The sequence below is a fragment of the Delphinus delphis genome, chromosome 1 (genome assembly GCF_949987515.2).
Source record: "Delphinus delphis chromosome 1, mDelDel1.2, whole genome shotgun sequence".
Lineage (NCBI taxonomy): Eukaryota > Metazoa > Chordata > Mammalia > Artiodactyla > Delphinidae > Delphinus > Delphinus delphis.
The window spans coordinates 7,639,251-7,659,159 of record NC_082683.1 but is presented as its reverse complement, the minus strand read 5'-3'; the positions used below and the strand labels follow the sequence as shown (position 1 = coordinate 7,659,159).

Below are 19,909 nucleotides of genomic sequence, written 5' to 3'. Positions count from 1 at the left end.
ATGGGGGGCTACTCCGGTAATGCAGGTTAAGAGACGGTAGTGAGCTGGAGGTGGGGGAAGAGGTCAGATAACAAACATACTTTAGGACAGAGCCCAGGGGCCTTTGCTGGGAGAGAGAGGAATCAAGGAAGACTCCAGAAGGTGCTGAGCCAGAGCAATGAGCAGAATGCGGTCGGCACTTCCTGCGACAGGGCAGTCTGGAGAGGAGATCTGGGGGACGACATCAAGGGCTCAGTTTTGGACAAGTCAGGTTTGAGATCCTATTAGACCACTGGGCAGGGGCAGGTCAACAGCTGGTTATGTAAGCCTGAATCAGGAGTGAGCCGAGCTGGGGAGGCACATTCTGGAGTTGTTAGAATACAGACAGCTAAAGCCTTGGAATAGATGAGATCAGCTAGCAGTGATTTTCAACTGGGGGCATCAGGCCACGTGTGGGAATGTTTCCGGTTGCATGGTGACCCAGGGTCGGAGGGAAACATCACTGGCATTCAATGGGCACGAGCTAGAGATGCTAAAGGTCCTGCAGTGCCCGGGACCTTGTCCCATAGCAAAGAATTACTCTTACAGCAAAACTCCAACCAGCATCCTCACCGTGAAACACACGACCTAGGGAGCAAGTGTGTAGAGAGAAGAGAAGCCTGAGAGCTGAGCACCTGGGAGGACCAGGCGGGGAGGCAGGAGGCAGGAAGTGACTCCAAAGTCAAGCAGACCTGATTCTGAAGGAGCATTGTTTTAGGGATTATTTATGCCCTTTTCCATCCGCTGACCCAGAAAAATCAATCGTATCTGCTCAGTCGCCTCATAAACAAATGCTATTATTATAAGCACTGACTCTGGACGAGGTAATGTGCCACAGACCCGCATCCCAACATCGACAACGTAAGCTGGTCCAACATTAGCATCATGAGTGACATAAAGAGGTGTTACAGGAGTGGGGAGAAAGGTGAGACTTTGCAGCTCCACTGATGGGGCAGGTCAGCCGTGAGGGAGTATTTGGACAAGACGTCCCTCAAAGAATGGGTAAGATTTTAATACGTAAGAGTAGAATGTACAGCATTTTGGACAGAAGTGTCTCAAGGCAAACAAAGCAATAGGGGCTACACATCCTGAACACTTTCTCTGGGCTGGTCATGAACTATGTCCTCACCATCTGTCTCTCCTCACAACTTTCCCACAAGGCAAGAACTATCTCTGACTTACGGGCTAGGAAACAGCGAGGAAGAACTGTTAATGTGCGGCAGTGACAGTTCTCAAACCCAGGTCCCCTGGACCCCGAAGCTGGGGCTCTTGCAACTACAGCTCATCTGTTTCCCCGGCACGTTCTGCAAAGGCCGGGGGACTGGACCAGATACGAGCTGACGGACTGTGACAAGGGGTAAGCATGGGAGGAGTTCTTAGAGCCACCCTGGGGAGCCTCAGGCCTGGGGGTGACGCCGCCCCATGGGAAACGGAGAGCGGCAGGAGGAGGGTTTTGGAGGCATAGGAGCGAAACAGTTTAAGATGTGTTTAGAAATGCATATGAGGCTGGTGGGTAGGATGAACGCCATCGAAAGGCTGCCAGTACAGTGCCGAGGGAAAAGATGACGACCACTGCGCCACCTCATGAATACAATTAGAGGGGCTCAAGGAGCGTGGTGGCGTGGACACCGGAGAAATCCAGCATCCACGGACTCTGCGCAAAGCCCCCCAGAAGGTTTAAGTTTGTAGTTGAAGCATGTTGGCTACAGTAAGACGTAAAATTCTCATCAAAGCTGCAGGAATACTTGGAATGAAAGCCTTCCCTAAGTGTGCTTCGACAGTCTACGTTTAAGCGAGTTTTGACTCCACAGCTTTGGAACAACCTCAGTACTATCTTCACCTCGAGAACGCTGCTGCGAGTAAAGAAAAAGCGGTCCTCCCAGCTTTCCGGAAAGCAGTTCTGATTTTTGAACCTAACAAAACCAGGAGCAGAACTAAGCAATATATGAAGTCACCAATAGCTGCGAAGGGCCTAATAACTGACCGGGGAATCGTCTAAATGGTGGCAATCAATGTCAGGAGAGGGCAGTGTGCTGTCACTGGCACAGCAGGAATTTCTCATGGAACCTGGCAAAACAGACCTCTTTTCTGTTTATAACTGAATGTAAAAACCAAGATGTACTCAGAGGAAAAACACCCCATCAGAGCCCTCCTGAGTTAGTCACACAGATGTCCAAAGAAGATCATGCGAACAAACCGAATTCTTGACTAGCAGACAGAGTCCTAGAGATTTAGTTCCTAGTTACTTTCCTACATCTTAACATATTCCAACAATAAAAGCTCTTCTCCAAAACAGCCTTTGAAAGTTAAAAAGGCAGAGAGAGTTTTCAGGACAAAGACTTCTCACCTCATTTCCTAACTTTAGGTCAAGTGTTTAAGGGTTCTCCTACCCCAAACCTGGGCTCTAACTTCACAGAAGCCCACAGGTGGGACGGTAACAAGTACCGACAAGTCTGTCGGACCTAAGCCTTCAGACCCAGATGCAGCCCCCAAAGCAGGGCTCTGCCTGGGGCCAAGGCTGCTTCCCTGCGATGCTGTCCCATCACCTGGACCGTGTCCTCACCCGGGGCAGCTGGTCCCACTGTTCTTTGTTCTTCATCTCTTCTTGCACTTCGTGGATCCGCTTCAAAGACTCCAGGCTTTCATCGAGCAAAAATGTTGTGTCGTTTATCAGCATGTTTATATAGCGGACAAACTGCTTCCCGGAACTAAAAAGGCAATTACACGGTACATGGTCACACATTTCCCTGGAGCGGAGGTGCAGTTCTGGTGCTGCAGCCCCACATCTCCTGAGACCTTGTCATTCTTCTGTATTAACTGATAAGCTCATTCCACCGATGTGCTACAGCCACCCTGCGCGGTTCCCGAGAGCCAAGTCCTAACATTCTAGAGTTCTGCGAGCAAATTCCCTTGGCAGCTCAAATTTGGCAACAGTGGTGGTATTTACACCCTGGACGACCAGCAAATGCTGATCTTTCTCCCCCTCCAGAGAGTGGATTTACCAGCACTCCCCAGCTCATTCCCTCAATAATTTTAAGTAGAGAAAACACTCTTCCAGACTAGAAAAGAAAATATGCTTAAACTCCCCAACATATAAGGAAAGCACAAATACCCACATATAAGAGATAAGAGAACTTCCGATACAGTTCTTCTTTATTATAAAGAAAGACAGGTTGAAGAAAAAGTGGAAGCTGTAATACTGATAAAGTAGGATATTAACATACTTTATGGAAACAGAAGTTTCCAATCTCTGGAACTGTCCTGCATATCCTATTATAATGGAGGGACTTGCTGGTGAGCTGAGATGGCTTGGCCCACCTGTTAGACTCTGTATCTGCCAGATTAGTAGAGAAAAGAGGAGCTACACTTCAGGATCTACTGCTGGGTGACCAGAGGGCAGTGAGCCCATGCCAGGGGTGCGGGGAAGAGAAGTTCCTGTGAACAAGGGCAGAGGCCTGGATTTCAGGAACATGGCAAGTTCAGGATGAACTCTCCAGGCAGATGAAGCTGTGGGCCTGCCTGGTCTCCTAAGCTCATGCCAAGCTTTTTTTGCTGGAATGTAATTCTGATGACAAGAGCAGTTCATGGAGATAACTAAATTAAAGAGGTTACTCTGCAGAAAGGTGTCTAGCAAATGGCTACTCCACTGGTCATACTTATACTGTTGACTAGTAACTCAGTAAACAAGTGACAGCTAGGCTTGACCAAAGACTGAACATGGGTTGCAAAAGATCCAAGGAGATGGGATAAAATCTCTTCTGAAGAATAATTCAAGAGTTCAATATTTTCACCTACCTTTCTATTTGAAGCACTTTTCTTTTTAAAGTAACTTAGATGGAATTACTAATGTCCAGGTTTAAGTAGTCACCGAAATTTCAGGTTGGTAATGAAAAGCCCTTAATCAAGGTCTAGGGCCTCACTACAAAGAACGTCACTTCAAGTGACAGCCTTATCCTATCTGCTTCTGAATCTGAAGTTCTCCTTACATTTCTAACTCTAAAGCTTGGTATCATATTCAAGAGCACCGTAAGATCTCATTTCAGGCATTCTGCAAATTCATTTAATACTGTACTCAGGAAACACCAAAAAACACATCATTTCAGAATAGTTACAGATTCTTTCTCTACGTATACCATGCCCACAGTATCCTGAAAAATCTAAAGTTCAGCAATGTCTGTCAAGCACAGAGATTTAGATAACCCTATTCACATTTAGCAGTACCATCTGGAAAACTTAAGGGAGGCTGAGACCAAGCAAACAGTCAACAAGAACCCAGCTGTGAAAGTTTTTAAGCGGCCACTCTACCTGTGATTTGCAAGAGAGCAAGCTGTGACATTAGGGGCCCAATACTCACTTGAACTCCTCCATAAAGGTGCCATGGTGAGCTATATTTTGCCAAAGGCTTTTAAAAATGGTGCTAATATGATAGCGAATGGTGAACTTGTCATAGAACTCGCTGGTGGCTCCGGTATGCTCAACATCTAAAGAAGAAAGACAAGGGACTGAAGCATATGTACTTTCTTCCCTTTCTAAAAGCAGTTATTGCTGCTACAATGTCATTGAATGAATAATACAAATCTGCAAAATCACAGATGTGATAAAATCTTGTCTATATCTCACATGGAAGGCAGAAGAGAAATTACGAGGTGGTTTTGAAGACAAAAGTTTCACAACCAAGGTCTGGCAATGACACAATAACAAAAGGAACTGGGCTGGGAAAATAGCTTGGCAACACCCATGACCAGAATCTGAATTCTCATAACTCCCCCAATTTTCTTAGTAATTTATAAAAATTCCATAGGACTTTAAATGAGTATCCCTGAGCAGGAAAAAAATTGGGTTAAGTTTTATTAAGGGCCACATACCTACTAAATGTGACTATTATTTTAACTACTTTTGTATAATTGATGTTCTAAAAGTAGAGAAAAGCATAGTAAATCTCTATGTACTCATCATTCATTTACCAATTACCATCATCCATGTATCTTTTTACATGGAGCAAAGATCAAACTTAGTTATCCAAAAGACAAACAGCTTAAGCATGAGAAATTCCTGAATTCATGACAAATCTTAAAAAGAAGGAAAACTGTCAGGTAAAGACAGTACGACTCAAAGAAAAGATAAAAGCCACCCTATAAATGCTGGTGGGGATGAACAGACAATTTTACAAAATGTATCACCAAGCCATCAGTATGCCCATCTTTCTGACCCACCAATTCTATTCAAGAAAACACATGTTCAAAGACTGATCTCCAAGGATACTCATTAAAGTACTATTTATATGAAAAGAATATAAATAATCCAAGTGCCCAACAGAGAACCCAAAAAGGTATTTGTGATATATTAAGTGAAAACCATAGGCTACCAAACAAAATATACAGTTTGGGTCCAATCATATTAAAAAATACACACACACTCACACACATGATGTACAAATTGACTCGAAAGATACAGAGCAAAATGTTAACAGATTCTCTCTGAGTGCAGAGATTATCAATGATTTTTATTTTCTTTTTTGCTATTTTCTATATTTGCCAATGAACAGTTTCTTGGGATTAAAAAGGAAAGTAGTTATTTAAAGATAAAAGGAATAAGCTAAGACCTACGGTACAAAGATCTAAAAGCACTTACATATATTCATTAGGTCAACCTTTCTTTAAGCTGAACTAAGTGTCATTTTATTAACTGTATAAAAATGTGAACTAAAGCGTGGAGGGCTGATTCAGCAGAGTCCACAGGAGAAGAACACCAGGGGCTGACAAAGCCTGGTCAAGGCTCTAAATGGCTCATAACACCTGTACTGTATCCTGAACAGAGCAGAGGCTAAGTAATGACCGTTAACTTACTACCCATCAATATACATCTCTCCCAACATTAAAAGAAAATTCATTCCTAATGTTCCCTCAAAACTGCATCAGCCCAAGTTCTAATTCTCAAGTCCTAGTTCTGAGAGGCCTGCAATGAACTATCCCTGGTAGTTGCTCCCCCGTCACGAGTCTTCTGGCTTGATTCACTAGGCTGCTCGGGCTTCAGGGCCTTTACACTTGCTGTCCTCACTGTCTGCACACTGCGGCTGAGATCTGCTTATTGTCCCCTCTTGGGTCTCATTTTCAACATTACTCCAAAGTCATCTCCTCAGAGACCTCCCCTGACTATGCTTCTTAAAGCAGCACCAGGCCTTCCTCTCACACTCACTCTCTGGAATTACCTCATTTATGGGTTCAGTGTCTGTCTCCCAGCTAGGGTGCCTGACTGGTGATGGCGGGGATTTGGGGTCCTCACCGCTAGGCCCTGGCAGCAACACCAAAGCTGACCCGCAGTAGGAGCTCCGTACGTATTTGTTGAATTAGAGATCGAATCTACTTGGGCTAACGCTGGCTTTGCTGATTCAGATCAGCGTGGGGAAGAGAACAGTCTTGAAGGTAAGTCTTGGTTATCAGTGTTCTTCCTGGTTCTGAGTAGCCAAGTTTTGAGAGCTGGTCCTTAAGGCACTGACTGCTGTGGTACAAATAAAATACTCTTATTTTTGAAACTCAGTTTTATTTTTGGAACAAACATTTGATCTTAAGTATTGTCTAAGCTAGAATACCCTCTCTGGGGTGTAAAAGAGGAGACTGTTCCAGAGATCAATCTCTAATTCACATCTGAGAGTCAGCTGTGCTCAGGAGCCAGGACCTCAGTCAGCAGGACTTAACATGGATTTGATGGACATGTGGGGAGTGTCCACCACGCCCGCGGCAGGGCTCCCTTGGCGCTGGGCCCGTGGTAACTGGAGGAGCACCTGTGCTAATGCCCGGCTGCTGAGGCCGCTGCCACTCACTGGCTGTTTACCTTCAGCAAGCTTCTTGACCTTTCTAAGCTGCAGTTTCCTCATTCGTAAAATGGAGATATTTATAGCATCCATCTTGAGGACTGCCGTGTGGATTTAGTGAAAGGATTAGTAAATGTTCAATAAGCAGTGGCTATTATTAGCATGGGTATCATCTAATACCCATGGACCACCACAGAGGTGGCCCAGGGCCAGAGGGCACACTGCTCCGTGGCAAGGGGGAAAGGAAAAACAACACCCGCCCACCAGCTCCTGGAATCTTACCGGTGGGGGGCCCCCCAGGCCCAGCACTGGTCTCACAGGCAAGAGGCCCAGCCCTGTTCTTTATACCAAAGCCACAGTGACAGGCCCAGGGCACTAACTGAGTACAAAATGCACTTAACTAAAAATTTTTTTTTTAATACTAACAATGCATGTTTACTGTAGAATAATTAAGATGTTCAGATAATTAAAAAAAAAACCCAAACTACCCACAGTTCTACCATTCATAAATAACCAATTCACTGTTAATATTTTGGCGTATACTCTCCCATACTTTTTTCTGTAATATATATATATGTGTACCAAAACGTGGTCCTACTTGACATATTGTTCCATTACATGGCATTTTCTTTACTTTTTATTACTTAACCACGTACTGTAAATAACACACTATTTTTCATGGTTCCCATAGACCCACCGTATGGATACACTATAATTTACTTAACTGACCCACAATTGGCAGGAATTTAGGTTGTTTTTAATACTCTCACTGTACCGCATTATAAATACTAACACAGTGAATGCTGTTATAAACATTTATAGACATTTATATTTATTCCCACAGAATCGATTACTATGAATGAAATTTACAGGTAAGAGGGTGTACTCATTATTTAGCTGCTGTCTCTCAGCCCCAAATCCACCAATTTTTTTTTTAAAAGACATTTATTTATTTATTTCTTTGGTCGCGCCGGGTCTTAGTTGCGGCACTGGGCTCCTTAGTTGCGGCATGTAACTCTTAGGTGCGGCATGCACGTGGGATCTAGTTCCCTGACCAGGGATCGAACCTGGACCCTTGCATTGGGAGGACGGAGTCTTAACCACTGGGCCACCAGGGAGGTCCCCCCAAATCCACCCTTTATACTTGGCTTTGTGATACTGACGCTGGGACTCTTAAGTTTCCCTTTGCCGGCTGGCCCCCTGTTAGGCTCGCCAACAGGGGGCGCTGCAGGGGAGCTGGAAAACTGAAGAAGGGACTTGGACCTCTGTTGGCTTGCTGCTCCCATCATGGACTCTCCAGCCCAGCAGCAGCAGCTGGCTTGTTTCCAGCTTTGTTCCACACTCGCAGGACCAGGAATCCCACATGCCCTCAGAGACACCAGCACCAGCTGGCCAGCATGCTTCCTCAGGCCTGGGTCCCAGTTCTGTCTAAGCACTAATTTGAGGCACTAGAATCCCATAACCCCAGCCTTTTCCCTTGGTTCCCCCAGTCCTAGGGACAGATGATGGCTGCTCCCTGCACCGACAATCTGTACTACCCCAGTGTTCCTTATTTGCCTTTTCTGTCTTCCACTACCTATTTCACCAGTTCCTTATGTTAAATTCTCTCTCTTAAACTAACCAGCAGGTTATGCTAACTGGGCCTTGACTGATATGGAAGATAAAAGGCTTTGGTGTGGACTGCCAATTTGCCTTCCAGGAAGGCTTTACCAACTTACATTCTTAAGAGAGTTTCATAGCACTAATTCTACACACGAGCTACGGAGGAGATGAAACAGACTTGCAGGTTCGTTTATTTCCCTACAACCATATTAGCACTAGGTATTCCCATCTTAAAAATAAATTTAACAGGTAAAAAGAGGTAGTACCTCATCATTATTTTAAGAAATGCAGAATTACCTTCAATTCAGGTAAGCCTGACAGGTGCAAGGGACCATACAAGGTCCCGTCCTGTACACGGGTGATGTACCACTTGTACCTGGAATGGCCCGTGGTCCTCTCCTACCAGGGCTGAGAGGTAAGAGAAGGACAGGAGAGCCAAGCGGGGGCCTTTTACCCAGGAGTGTTCTGCTGTTGCCAAGGTGAGCATGTTAACAAAACTTCAAGAGGCCTGCATACTTGTTTAGGTTTAAGAGGATATAGGCAGGCTTGGGGAAGGAGAGAATCTCCTAGTAGGTGACATAAGATAATAGTGACAAAGGGGAAAGGAGGTAGACAGGTTCTTGAGCCTCAGAAGCACACACAGAGAGATGTCAGCACCAGCCCAAAACAAGCAGGAGCAGGTCTTGGTCTACAGGGAAGGGGTGGTTGTCACTGAACACAGAGGAATCCTCAAACCGCCGCTGCCGCCGTGAACAACAATGGACTGTGCTCCGGGAGGCTAGTGTTTCTTCTAAGAGCATGGCGAGTACATTCTGCTAAATGGGTGCTCAGAACGTGCTAGGTTCAATAGAAGATAAGAAGACAGACAAGGGCTTCCCTGATGGCGCAGTGGTTAAGAATCCACCTGCCAATGCAGGGGATACAGGTTTGAGCCCTGGTCCGGGAAGATCCCACATGCCGTGGAACCACTAAGCCCACGTGCCACAACTACTGAGCCCGCACGATCCACAACTACTGAGCCCACAAGCCACAACTACTGAGCCCACATGCCACAACTACTGAAGTCCGTGTGCCTAGAGCTTGTGCTCCTCAACAAGAGAAGCCACTGCAATGAGAAGCCCGCACACCGCAATGAAGAATAGCCCCCGCTTGCTGCAGCTAGAGAAAGCCTGTGCGCAGCAACGAACACCCAACACAGCCAAAAATAAATAAATAAATAAATAAATAAATAAAAAGAAGACAAACAACACACTTCCTTTCCTGAGAAATATACAAACTGGAGGGAAATGTTCCATCTGTATAATTCTGTGCCTTTGGTAGAGAACAGGTGAATGCGTCCCCTAAGTAATGGGCTTTATGAAAACACATTTGCAGTTCAAAAGCCAAATTAAAAATGAAAATTTGGAATACAATTCAACCAGAAGAGGAAGACCTCCTTGCAGAGTGCCTGATACATTCTCAGTTTTGTTCACCAGTGTCGCCTAGCACCTAGAACAGTGCCTGGCAAATAGCAGGCATTGGATGAATGTACAGAATTAGTCAATGAGTGACTCTCAGAGATCCTGATTCTGTCGGTTTGAGTGGGATCTCCAAGAATAAGCATTTTTAACAAGCTCCTGGTTTTACCCAGTTTTGAAACTCTGGGTTATAGGACAGTGTTGCAAAACTAATGTTGTAAGTTAAAAGCCAAAATGACCCAGGTAGTTTCAGATAAAAACACCAACTTGATCTCAGTGTTACCCATCTGACTTTCAATGGATCTCACTGAATCATCAGGGACTAGTATATAGAGTGGTCAGTGTAATATTTCCACAACTCAGGGGAAAAATAACCGACAGTTTATGCTCTGCTGGCAGTGTATTAGTGGGTCATACTTAAGCCGATGTCAGAATATTAGGTAACAGGTTTAGAACAACTTCAACCACTGGCTTTAGACGACCTTGCCCACCTGTACACATCAGGAACCTACCTGTATAAAACTTCATCAGGGAAGGGACCAACAGCTTGGTGGAGAGAGGATGGTTCTCAATCATTTCAAAAAACTTCTGGGTCCGTGGCTGAACAGCAGGGTTAGTCATAAACATGACTTCTACGAGTTTGGCCACCAGATATGGATTTCGGATGTAGTTCTGGTTACACAACATCACAACGAGGAACATCACAATATCCTGAGTACAGGGCTCATAAAGCACCTGAGGAGAGTATCTGAAGAGAGGTGAGAGGAACAGGTAGTAAAGCTCTGAGAAAACACGGGTGGATGCTGGTGTCATTAGGCAAGGAAGGGGACGAATAGGTCTAGGAGCCAGGACACGGAATTCCCTTTAACTTGCTGAGTTTAAGGTGACTATCCCCATTACAACTAGGTAGATTTAAAACCCATTGCGTCTATTGGCCATAGCATGTTATATTAACTTATGTTTTAGAAAATAAACCAAAGGTATGATTAAATCATAGGTGAATTTTACAAAAGATCTTCACGACCAAAAAGACTTTAAAAAATATTTTGATGGAGCTGTTTTCATTTTTTCAAAGTTCAAATATTGGTTATACACTCAACATATTTCTTTGTAAGCATTCTCTAATTTTACAATTGAGAAAAATTTTGGTACAAAATATAGAGGTGGGTATTTCTGGCTTTTGAATGTTCACTCAGATATTTATAAATGGTTTTCTCCTTGTTTCTCAGACACACAATTCGACTCACTTTTCACAGAGCACATTATTACCAGCACTGTTAATCCTCCTCTGTCTTGAGTTATTACTGGAATTGGCTGGATGCCACAGCCGGATTTATTTTTCCAGTCTCCAGGCAGCATTCGGTTAAAGCAGTGGCATAAGATGGAGGTTCATAATATAATGTACATATTAAATATAAACACATATTAGAACTATGTAATATGGGAATGGGACTTACTGTACAATAAAAAATAAAAATTCAGCAACATCTTCTACATAAAACTCAGGCAATGCTGCAAATACCTTGGGGACATCTGCACTTAAAGGCAGCGTGATGCTGTCAAAGAGAAAAAGTACCGGTTACAAAATGAAATCATGACACATCAAACTACAAGGAATATTACACTACCAACACAAGTAAGTGTTTCACTTGGAAAAAGCTCTCATTCTATAACAGAACTATGTAAAAAGTGCACAGGCAAAGAAACTACAACCAGAAATGAACAGGGAATAATGAAGACAGGGATAGGCTAGGGTGGACGTGAAACATTTTCGTTTTTCCTTTCCTTGATTTCTTGATTTTTATTTATTGCATTAAGATTAATGCAATAAATGTGAAGGAAATAAAAGGGTCATGTTTGGTCATTTTATGGAACTCAAACTGTTTGAGACAACAGAGTTACACATGTACTTTAAATACTATTGGGTTGGCCAAAAAGTGCCTTCAGTTTTTAAGTAAAAATAAAAGACACATTTTTCATTTTCACCAAGAACTTTATTGAACAACGTCTTCACCCTTTTGATCCACTACTTTCTGCCATTTTTCAGGCAACTTCATAATTCCATCTTCCCAAAACTTTTTATCTTTTTGAGCAAAGAACTGTTCCAGGTGCCTTTTACAGTCTTCCAGGGAATTGAAATTTTTTCCATTAAGAGAATTTTGTAAAGACCGAAATAAATTCAAATCCAAAGGTGCAATGTCTGGTGAATACGGCAGATGAATCAGAACTTCCCAGCCAAGCTGTAACAGTTTTTGTCTGGTCATCAAAGAAACATGCGGTCTTGCGTTATCCTGATGGAAGATTATGCGTTTTCTGTTGACTAATTCCGCACGTTTTTTGTTGAGTGCTGCTTTCAGTTGATCTAACTGGGAGCAGTACTTGTTGGAATTAATCGTTTGGTTTTCCAGAAGGAGCTCATGATAGAGGACTCCCTTCCAGTCCCACCATATACACAACATCACCTTCTTTGGATGAAGACCGGCCTTTGGTGTAGTTGGTGGTGGTCCATTTTGCTTCCCCACGATCTCTTCCATTCCACATTACTGCACAGTATCCACTTTGCATTGCCCGTCACAATTTGTTTTAAAAACGGAACATTTTCATTACATTTAAGTAGAGAATGGCATTCGGAAATACAGTCAAGAAGGTTTTTTTTGCTTAACTTATGTGGAATCCAAACATCAAAGCAATTAACATAACCAAGTTGGTGCAAATGATTTCCAACGCTTGATTTGGATATTTTGAGTATGCAGCTATCTCCCACGTGGTATAACATTGATTGTTCTCAGTTAATGTCTTGATTTGATCTCTATCAACTTCAACTGGTCTATCCGACCGGGAGTGTCATCCAGTGAGAAATCTCCAGCACGAATCTTCGCAAACCACTTCTGACAACATTCGATCAGTCGCAGCACCTTCTCCATACGCTGCACAAATCTTTTTTTGCGTTTCAGCTGCGTTTTTACCTTTCTTGAAATAATAAAGCATGATATGCTGAAAATGTGACTTTTTCCCTTCCATCTTCAATATTAAAATGGCTACACAAAAATTCACCAATTCTGATGTCTTTTTTTAAATGCACGCTGATATGACAGCTGTCACATACACCCTAACAAAATTGTTTCGAATGAAGTTAAAGACCACTAAGTGCTACTAGAGCCATCTTACAGAAAAAACTGAAGGAACCTTTTGGCCAACCCAGTATTTTCCACTCCTGCAGGGGGCTTGGGCCAACCTCACCAACATTGGTGATCCTGAGATTTCATAATAACCATAAAATAATAACAAATAAAACAAAAATGGCTGCCTGGAGGAGCTGTCCAGGTGATGATAAAGAGATCAAGAATGTTCTCAGCTCATTCTCTGAATTCGCTAGGGATTTGCCTGGACCCAGTGTCTAGGGGGACCTAATATCCTGTTAACTTCAGCGTTTAGCTTCCAATTTCCTTTTCTATCAATCAAAGATTTTATAGCCAATTTTCCAAGAATATAAAATGGGAAACAGTCTCTTCAGCAAGTGATGCTGGGAAAGTTGGAGAGCTGCATGTAAATCAATGAAATCAGAACACTCCCTCACTCCATGAAAAAAAATAAACTCAAAATGTCTTAAAGACCTAAACATAAGACATGACACCATAAAATCCTAGAAGAGAGCATAGGCAAAGCATTCTCTGATATAAATCATACCAATGTTTTCTAAGGTCAGTCTCCCAAGGCAATAGAAATAAAAACAAAAATAAACAAATGGGACCTAATCAAATTTACAAGCTTTTGCACAGCAAAGGAAACCATAAAAAACAAATGAAAAGACAACCTATGGAATGGGAGAAAAGTATCGGCAAATGATGTGACAGACAAGGGCTTAATCTCCAAAATATACAAACTCATACAACTCAACAACAAAAAAAATCAAACAACACAATTGAAAAATGGGCAGAAGACCTTAATAGACACTTCTCCAAAGAAGACATACAGATGGCCAGTAGGCACATGAAAAGATGTTCATCATTGCTAATTATTAGAGAAATGCAAATCAAAACTACAATGAGGTACCACCTCACAAAGGTCAGAATGGCCATCATGAAAACGTCTACAAATAACAAATGCTGGAGAGGGTGAAAAGAAAAGGGAACCCTCCTACGCTGTTGATGGGAATGTAAGTTGGTGCAGCCACTGTGGAGAACAGTATGAAGATTCCTCAAAAAACTAAAAATAGAATCACCATATGATCCAGCAATCCCACTCCTGGGCATCTACCTGGACAAAACTATAATTCAAAAAGATACATGCACCCCTATGTTCACAGCAGCACTATTCACGATAGCCAAGTCATGGAAAAAACCTAAATGTTCATTGACAGATGAATGGATAAAGAAGATGTGGTACATATATATACAATGGAATACTATTTAGCCATAAAAAAGAACAAAATAATGCCATTTGCAGCAACATGGATGCAACTAGAGATTATCATGCTAAGTGAAGGAAGTCAGAAAGAGAAAGACAAATACCATACGGTATCACTTATACGTGGAATCTAAAACATGGCACAAATGAACCCATCTACAAAACAGAAACAGACTCACTGGCATAGAGAACAGACTTGTGGTTGCCAAGGGGGAGGGGGGTGGGGGAAGGAAGGATTGGGAGTGTGGGATTAGCAGATGTAAACTATTAAATATAGGATGGATAAACAACAAGGTCCTACTGTATAAACACAGGGAACTATATTCACTATCCTGTGATAAACCATAATGGAAAAGAATATTAAAAAAGAAAAGAATGTCTATATATGAGTAACTGAGTCACTTTGCTGTACAGCAGAGACTGGCACAACACTGTAAATCAACTCTACTTCAATTAAAAAAAATAAAGAAAAGCGAGGCTTCCCTGGTGGCGCAGTGGATAAGAATCCACCTGCCAATGCAGGGGACACGGGTTTGAGCCCTGGTCCGGGATGATCCCACATGCCACAGAGCAACTAAGTCCGTGTGTCACAACTACTCAGCCTGCACTCTAGAGCCTGTGAGCCACAACTACTGAGCCCACATGCCACAACTACTGAAACCCGCGCGCCTAGAGCCCGTGCTCCACAACAAGAGAAGCCACTGCAATGAGAAGCCCGTGCACCGCAACGAAGAGTAGCCCCCTCTCGTGGCAACTAGAGAAAGCCTGCGTGTAGCAACGAAGACCCAATGCAGCCAAAATTAACTAACTAAATAAATAAATAAAAGCAAAAACAAAAAAACCCCCAGAACAACAACAAAAAACCCTGAAGATTTTATAGTCAATTTTTAAAAAGCATTATGTCAAAATTAATAATTTAATAGGTGTTGACAGTCCCTTATTACTGTAACTAATTCCAAGGAAAATATTTACTTACTTATTTATGTTTTTCCCCAGGCCGCGCCATGCGGCATGTGGGGATCTTAGTTTCCCAACCAGGGGTCGAACCCATGCCCCCTGCATTGGGAGTGTGGAGTCTTAACCACTGGACTGCCAGGGAAGTCCCCGAAAATATTTATTAATACTACTACTTTCGGGCTTCCCTAGTGGTGCAGTGGTTGAGAGTCCGCCTGCCGATGCAGGGGACACGGGTTCGTGCCCCGGTCCGGGAAGATCCCACATGCTGCGGAGCGGCTGGGCCCGTTAGCTGTCGCCACTGAGCCTGCGCGTCCAGAGCCTGTGCTCTGCAACGGGAGAGGCCATAACGGTGAGAGGCCCACGCAACAACAACAAAAAAAAAAAAAAAAAAAAAAATTACTACTTTCTATATAAGTACAACCTGGAAATGAATTCTTAATAATGTAAGGGTCTTGTCTTAGGTATTGGCTTTGAAGAACAATAAAGACAACACAGCCTGGGGAGTGCAGCCGGTGTGAAGAGGACAGAGCACACTCACTCGGGATAGGCAGGGTCCAGGATGCGGAGCAGCAGCTGAATGAGAAGGCCGTAAAAATTCAGACATCTTCTCAGGAAGCTCTCGTCAAGTAAACCAGCATCAGCACAGGCCTTGCATCGTACCAGTTTCTGCGGAAGCAGGTATGTCCCCACCCATAGATTAATTAGTTGGTGGCTAAGTACCTGCAGCGTGATTGGGCAGGGAATGGGCAAGGAGATGGGAAACCTAGGCTCTAGAGCTTCAAGAGCTTCCTTGCTAACTGCCTGTAAGATGCTGGTCATGTCTCAAGAGCTTTCTCTTTCTCTGTTCTAAGAGAAAGAAAAGGCACGCCATGCGAATCACTGGGCACAGAACCTAGCACACAGTTAGTGCTGAAAAAGGTTAGGCTGTCACTGCCATATTCAAATAACCTGATGGGGGAGGCCCTTCGGAAGTCAGGGATGGTTACTGAGAAGAGCCAGACAAATCCGCATCTCAGTGCCAGGTCAGCATTGAGCTGAAAAGCTGCTCTTGGGCAAAATGCTTGTCCACCAAGGGTATGATACCCCCCCAGAGTATCGCTGTGAGTTTAAACACACACGTGAGCACACAGTGCATATAAACAGTTTATAGGCTTCTTGAAACCTATCTCTGGAGTGCTTAGGGGGTCTATAGACCCCAGAAAAGAGCCCCCAGCTTTTTCAGCATCTCAAAGAGGTCTACTGTATAGATAAATAAAACTGAAATCTTAACTTGTACCAGAAATCTAAGTCAGGTAAAATGTCTACACATCATCCTACTAATCAAGAAAAAACACGACCAGCTAACACTCAGCTTTGTAATGTGAACATAAAAATGCATAAATGAAAAATGCATAAATTTGCTGTCTGTGCTTCCCTTGTACAACCTTAGCTAGCATTTGTTCCCAGTTATGTCTCATAAGCAGAAATCTTCCCATCTGCAGTTAGGTTCTATACGATGGATCGTTTTCAATTAAACGAACAATGAGGGGCAAAGCAAAGAGATCTTTGCACTACCACAAATCCACTTTGTCAAACATCATGAAAATGCGTGGCTGGACAAACTGGAGTTGTGTGTGTTTTGAGGTGCGGGGGCGAGGGTTAGCAGATGGGGAGGATCTTGCACAAGGCAAGGAAAGGGAGGTGATGTTCAACTGAGGATGATAAAATCCATTAAGAATTCATATTGTCATTGGCACAGGCATAGGCATTTTCTGTCCTGAGATTTAAATATACATAGAAACTATCCACAAGTTTTTAAATGTACCATTTTTATCTTGGGGGGAAGAGAATAATGAGAAAAACTGAAGACATTAAACTGCTCACTCAAGGCGCATATTCTGGTGGGAAAATTACTATTATGAGGCTGGTGTATAATTATCCCGATTAATGATACAAACCTTAAGCTGAGTTTTGCAGCGCTTCAGCATTTCACGGTGTCTAGCTGCCAGTGGGGAGTCTTTCCATTGGCTTTCATTGTTTTTCAAATCTTCCACAGTTCTGAAAGTGAAGACTAACAGTCAAATGAAAGAAGACACAGAGATCCATCACCCACCTTATCTGTTCATTTTCACCATGTCACTGACTCTCAGACACATGTTCCCTCTCTCCCCCCATGTCAGCATCACCAAACTCAGTGGCAAGTTATGGCTAAATTGGCAGTATTTTTCTTTCTTACTGATTCCCAACATAACGATGTCTTAAAGTGGATGGCATTTTAGATTTGATGAAATACAGTAATCATTACTTTTGGAAGGACGTACATTGCTCCCTGTTTTTCTGGGAGGGAGAAAGTGCAAGGTCGCCACGCCTACTCAGTGACCCAAAACAAAAGGCTGCTTTACTAAGGACACTTTTCCTTCTGCTTGGAATGCTCTTCTCTGAGGTTACCTTTGCGACTTGCTCCTTCACTCCCTTCGGGTATCTCCTCAAATGTCACCTGTCAGACAGGTAAAGCCTTCCCTGATCATGTCATATGCTGCATATTTTAAAGACTGGCTCACTTAACACTATGTCAACCCTTTCTATCTATCAAAACACTGTGTAGGAAACTAGGGGGCAATAACTTCTTTAAAAGTACATTTCCTAGCGACTTCCCTGGTGGTGCAGCGGTTAAGAATCTGCCTACCAATGCAGGGGACACGGGTTCAAGCCCTGGTCCGGGAAGATCCCACATGCCGTGGAGCAGCTAAGCCCGTGTGCCACAACTACTGAGCCTGCTCTCTAGAACCCGCGAGCCACAACTACTGAGCCTGCGTGCCACAACTACTGAAGCCCACGCACCTAGAGGCCTGTGCTCTGCAATAAGAGAAGCCACCACAATGAGAAGCCCGTGCACGACAACGAAGAGCAGCCCCCGCTCGCCGCAACTAGAGAAAGCCCGTGCGCAGCAACGAAGACCCAACACAGCCAAAGATAAATTAATTAAATAAATAAATAAACAAAAACAAAAACTACATTTCCTTGATTCCCTTGCTGCCAGCATTTCTGCACATGATCTAGCTTCCACCAAGAGGTGAGCCCTCACTGAAGGCAGAAGTGAATATAGTGAAGTGACAGCCACATGGTTCTTCTGGAAGCACAGTGTTGACGGGTTTTGCTTGAAGCACTGGCAGAGGCTGAACCCTGAAGCAGCTTCTTCCTGCCAGGCCAGGTTCGAAGAAGAGCTCTGGGAGTCCTCTTTTCCAGGCGTGCCAGTGATTCAATAAACCAAATAGTAGCCTTAATTATCCTCTTGCTGCTTATCTCAGACGAAGTGGATTCCTCTGTCTACAACTGGAACATGAATAATGGTAGACAGAATAATGCTCCGCCCCACCGCCCCACAGGAAGATGTCACAGCTTAATCCCCAGAACCTGTGAATATGTTACCTTACATGGCAAAAGGAAACTTGCAGATGTGATTAAGGGTATGGAGTCTAAGACGGGCCCATATGTCTGGGTGGGCCCAATGTCATCTCAGGGTCCTTCTAAGAGAAAGAGGGAGTCAGAGTAAGAGAAAGAGTTGTGACAAGTGAAGCAGAGATCAGAGGGAGGGAGAGCTGAAGATGCGATGGTGCTGATTTTGAAAAGAGAGGAAGGGGGCTGTGAACCAAGGAATGTAGGGGGTCTCCAGCAGCTGGAACAGGCAGAGAAAGAGATCCTTCCCTAGAGCCTCAGAAGGAATGCAGCCTTGATTTTAGGACTTCTGACCACCAGAACCCTAAGGTAATAATTTTTGTTGTTTTAACTCAGGAAGGTCGTGGTAATCTGTTGCAGTAGCAAAAGGAAACTAACATAACGACCTATATGCTTATTGGCAAGAAGAGGTTACAGGTAACAGGCCCTTCAGAAAAATGGGCCTTTGGGATTAGTTCTTCGACTGGGCTGGTTTGAAAGTGGTGAAGGGGACTTCCAGTGGTCCAGTGGGTAAGACTCCACGCTCCCAATGCATGGGGCCTGGGTTCGATCCGTGGTTGGGGAACTAGATCCCGCATGCCGCAACTAAGATCCCGTGTGCCACAACTAAGACCCGGTGCAGCCAAAATAAATACATAAAAATAAATACTTAAAAAAAAAAAAAAAAGAAAGCGGTGAAGATTCAGTTAGCATGTGAGAGCATAAAACTGGTAGCCCAGGTTCTCAGTGGAAAAACAGCTGCATAAACGATCACCAGTGACCTCCTGGAGTGAAGAGATGGTGTGGCTACTTGTAACTATGCTGGAAAGCTCACAGAAGAAAATGACAGGCTCCAGATTTTAAAATCTCGCCTCAAGAACAAGCCAATGAGTCAGGGAGTTTCTAAGATGACCATAAAGAAGTAGAGTCTGGTCCTATAAAGCACCAAATTATAACATAGACTGAATCCATAACCTCACTGGATCTCTTATCTAAATGTCAGAGCAAAGACTGGGACTCCAAGAATTCAAATGGAGGAGTTCAGGAGAACCAAAGTACCCAAATCCCTAAATCCCCTGAGCCTCGTCTGACAGCAGAAGCAGCTCCTGCAGTGACTGTAGCTCAGATGGTCAAATTGCAGGATGATGCCATTTCCCTTAGGTCCCAACCCATCATATGTCATTGCTTCCAGAACCGAAACTGGAGTGAGATCAATCACTGTCCTTATGGGCCAATTACAAAG

The 19,909-nt window shown here is 43.6% G+C and overlaps 1 protein-coding gene across 4 annotated transcripts in view; it reads right to left on the bottom strand.

Annotated features, from left to right (window-relative positions):
- Positions 1–19,909, bottom strand: part of UBE4B (ubiquitination factor E4B) — a 111,151-nt gene that overhangs the window by 14,987 nt on the left and 76,255 nt on the right. For all 4 annotated transcript variants that reach the window (XM_060013875.1, XM_060013887.1, XM_060013858.1 and 1 more), the window contains 6 exons: positions 17,190–17,289; positions 15,791–15,918; positions 11,346–11,444; positions 10,401–10,636; positions 4,373–4,499; positions 2,582–2,726 (listed from right to left, as the gene is read on the bottom strand). In XM_060013875.1, the coding sequence (XP_059869858.1) occupies positions 2,582–2,726; positions 4,373–4,499; positions 10,401–10,636; positions 11,346–11,444; positions 15,791–15,918; positions 17,190–17,289 (835 nt within the window). The remainder of the gene's footprint in view (positions 1–2,581; positions 2,727–4,372; positions 4,500–10,400; positions 10,637–11,345; positions 11,445–15,790; positions 15,919–17,189; positions 17,290–19,909) is intronic.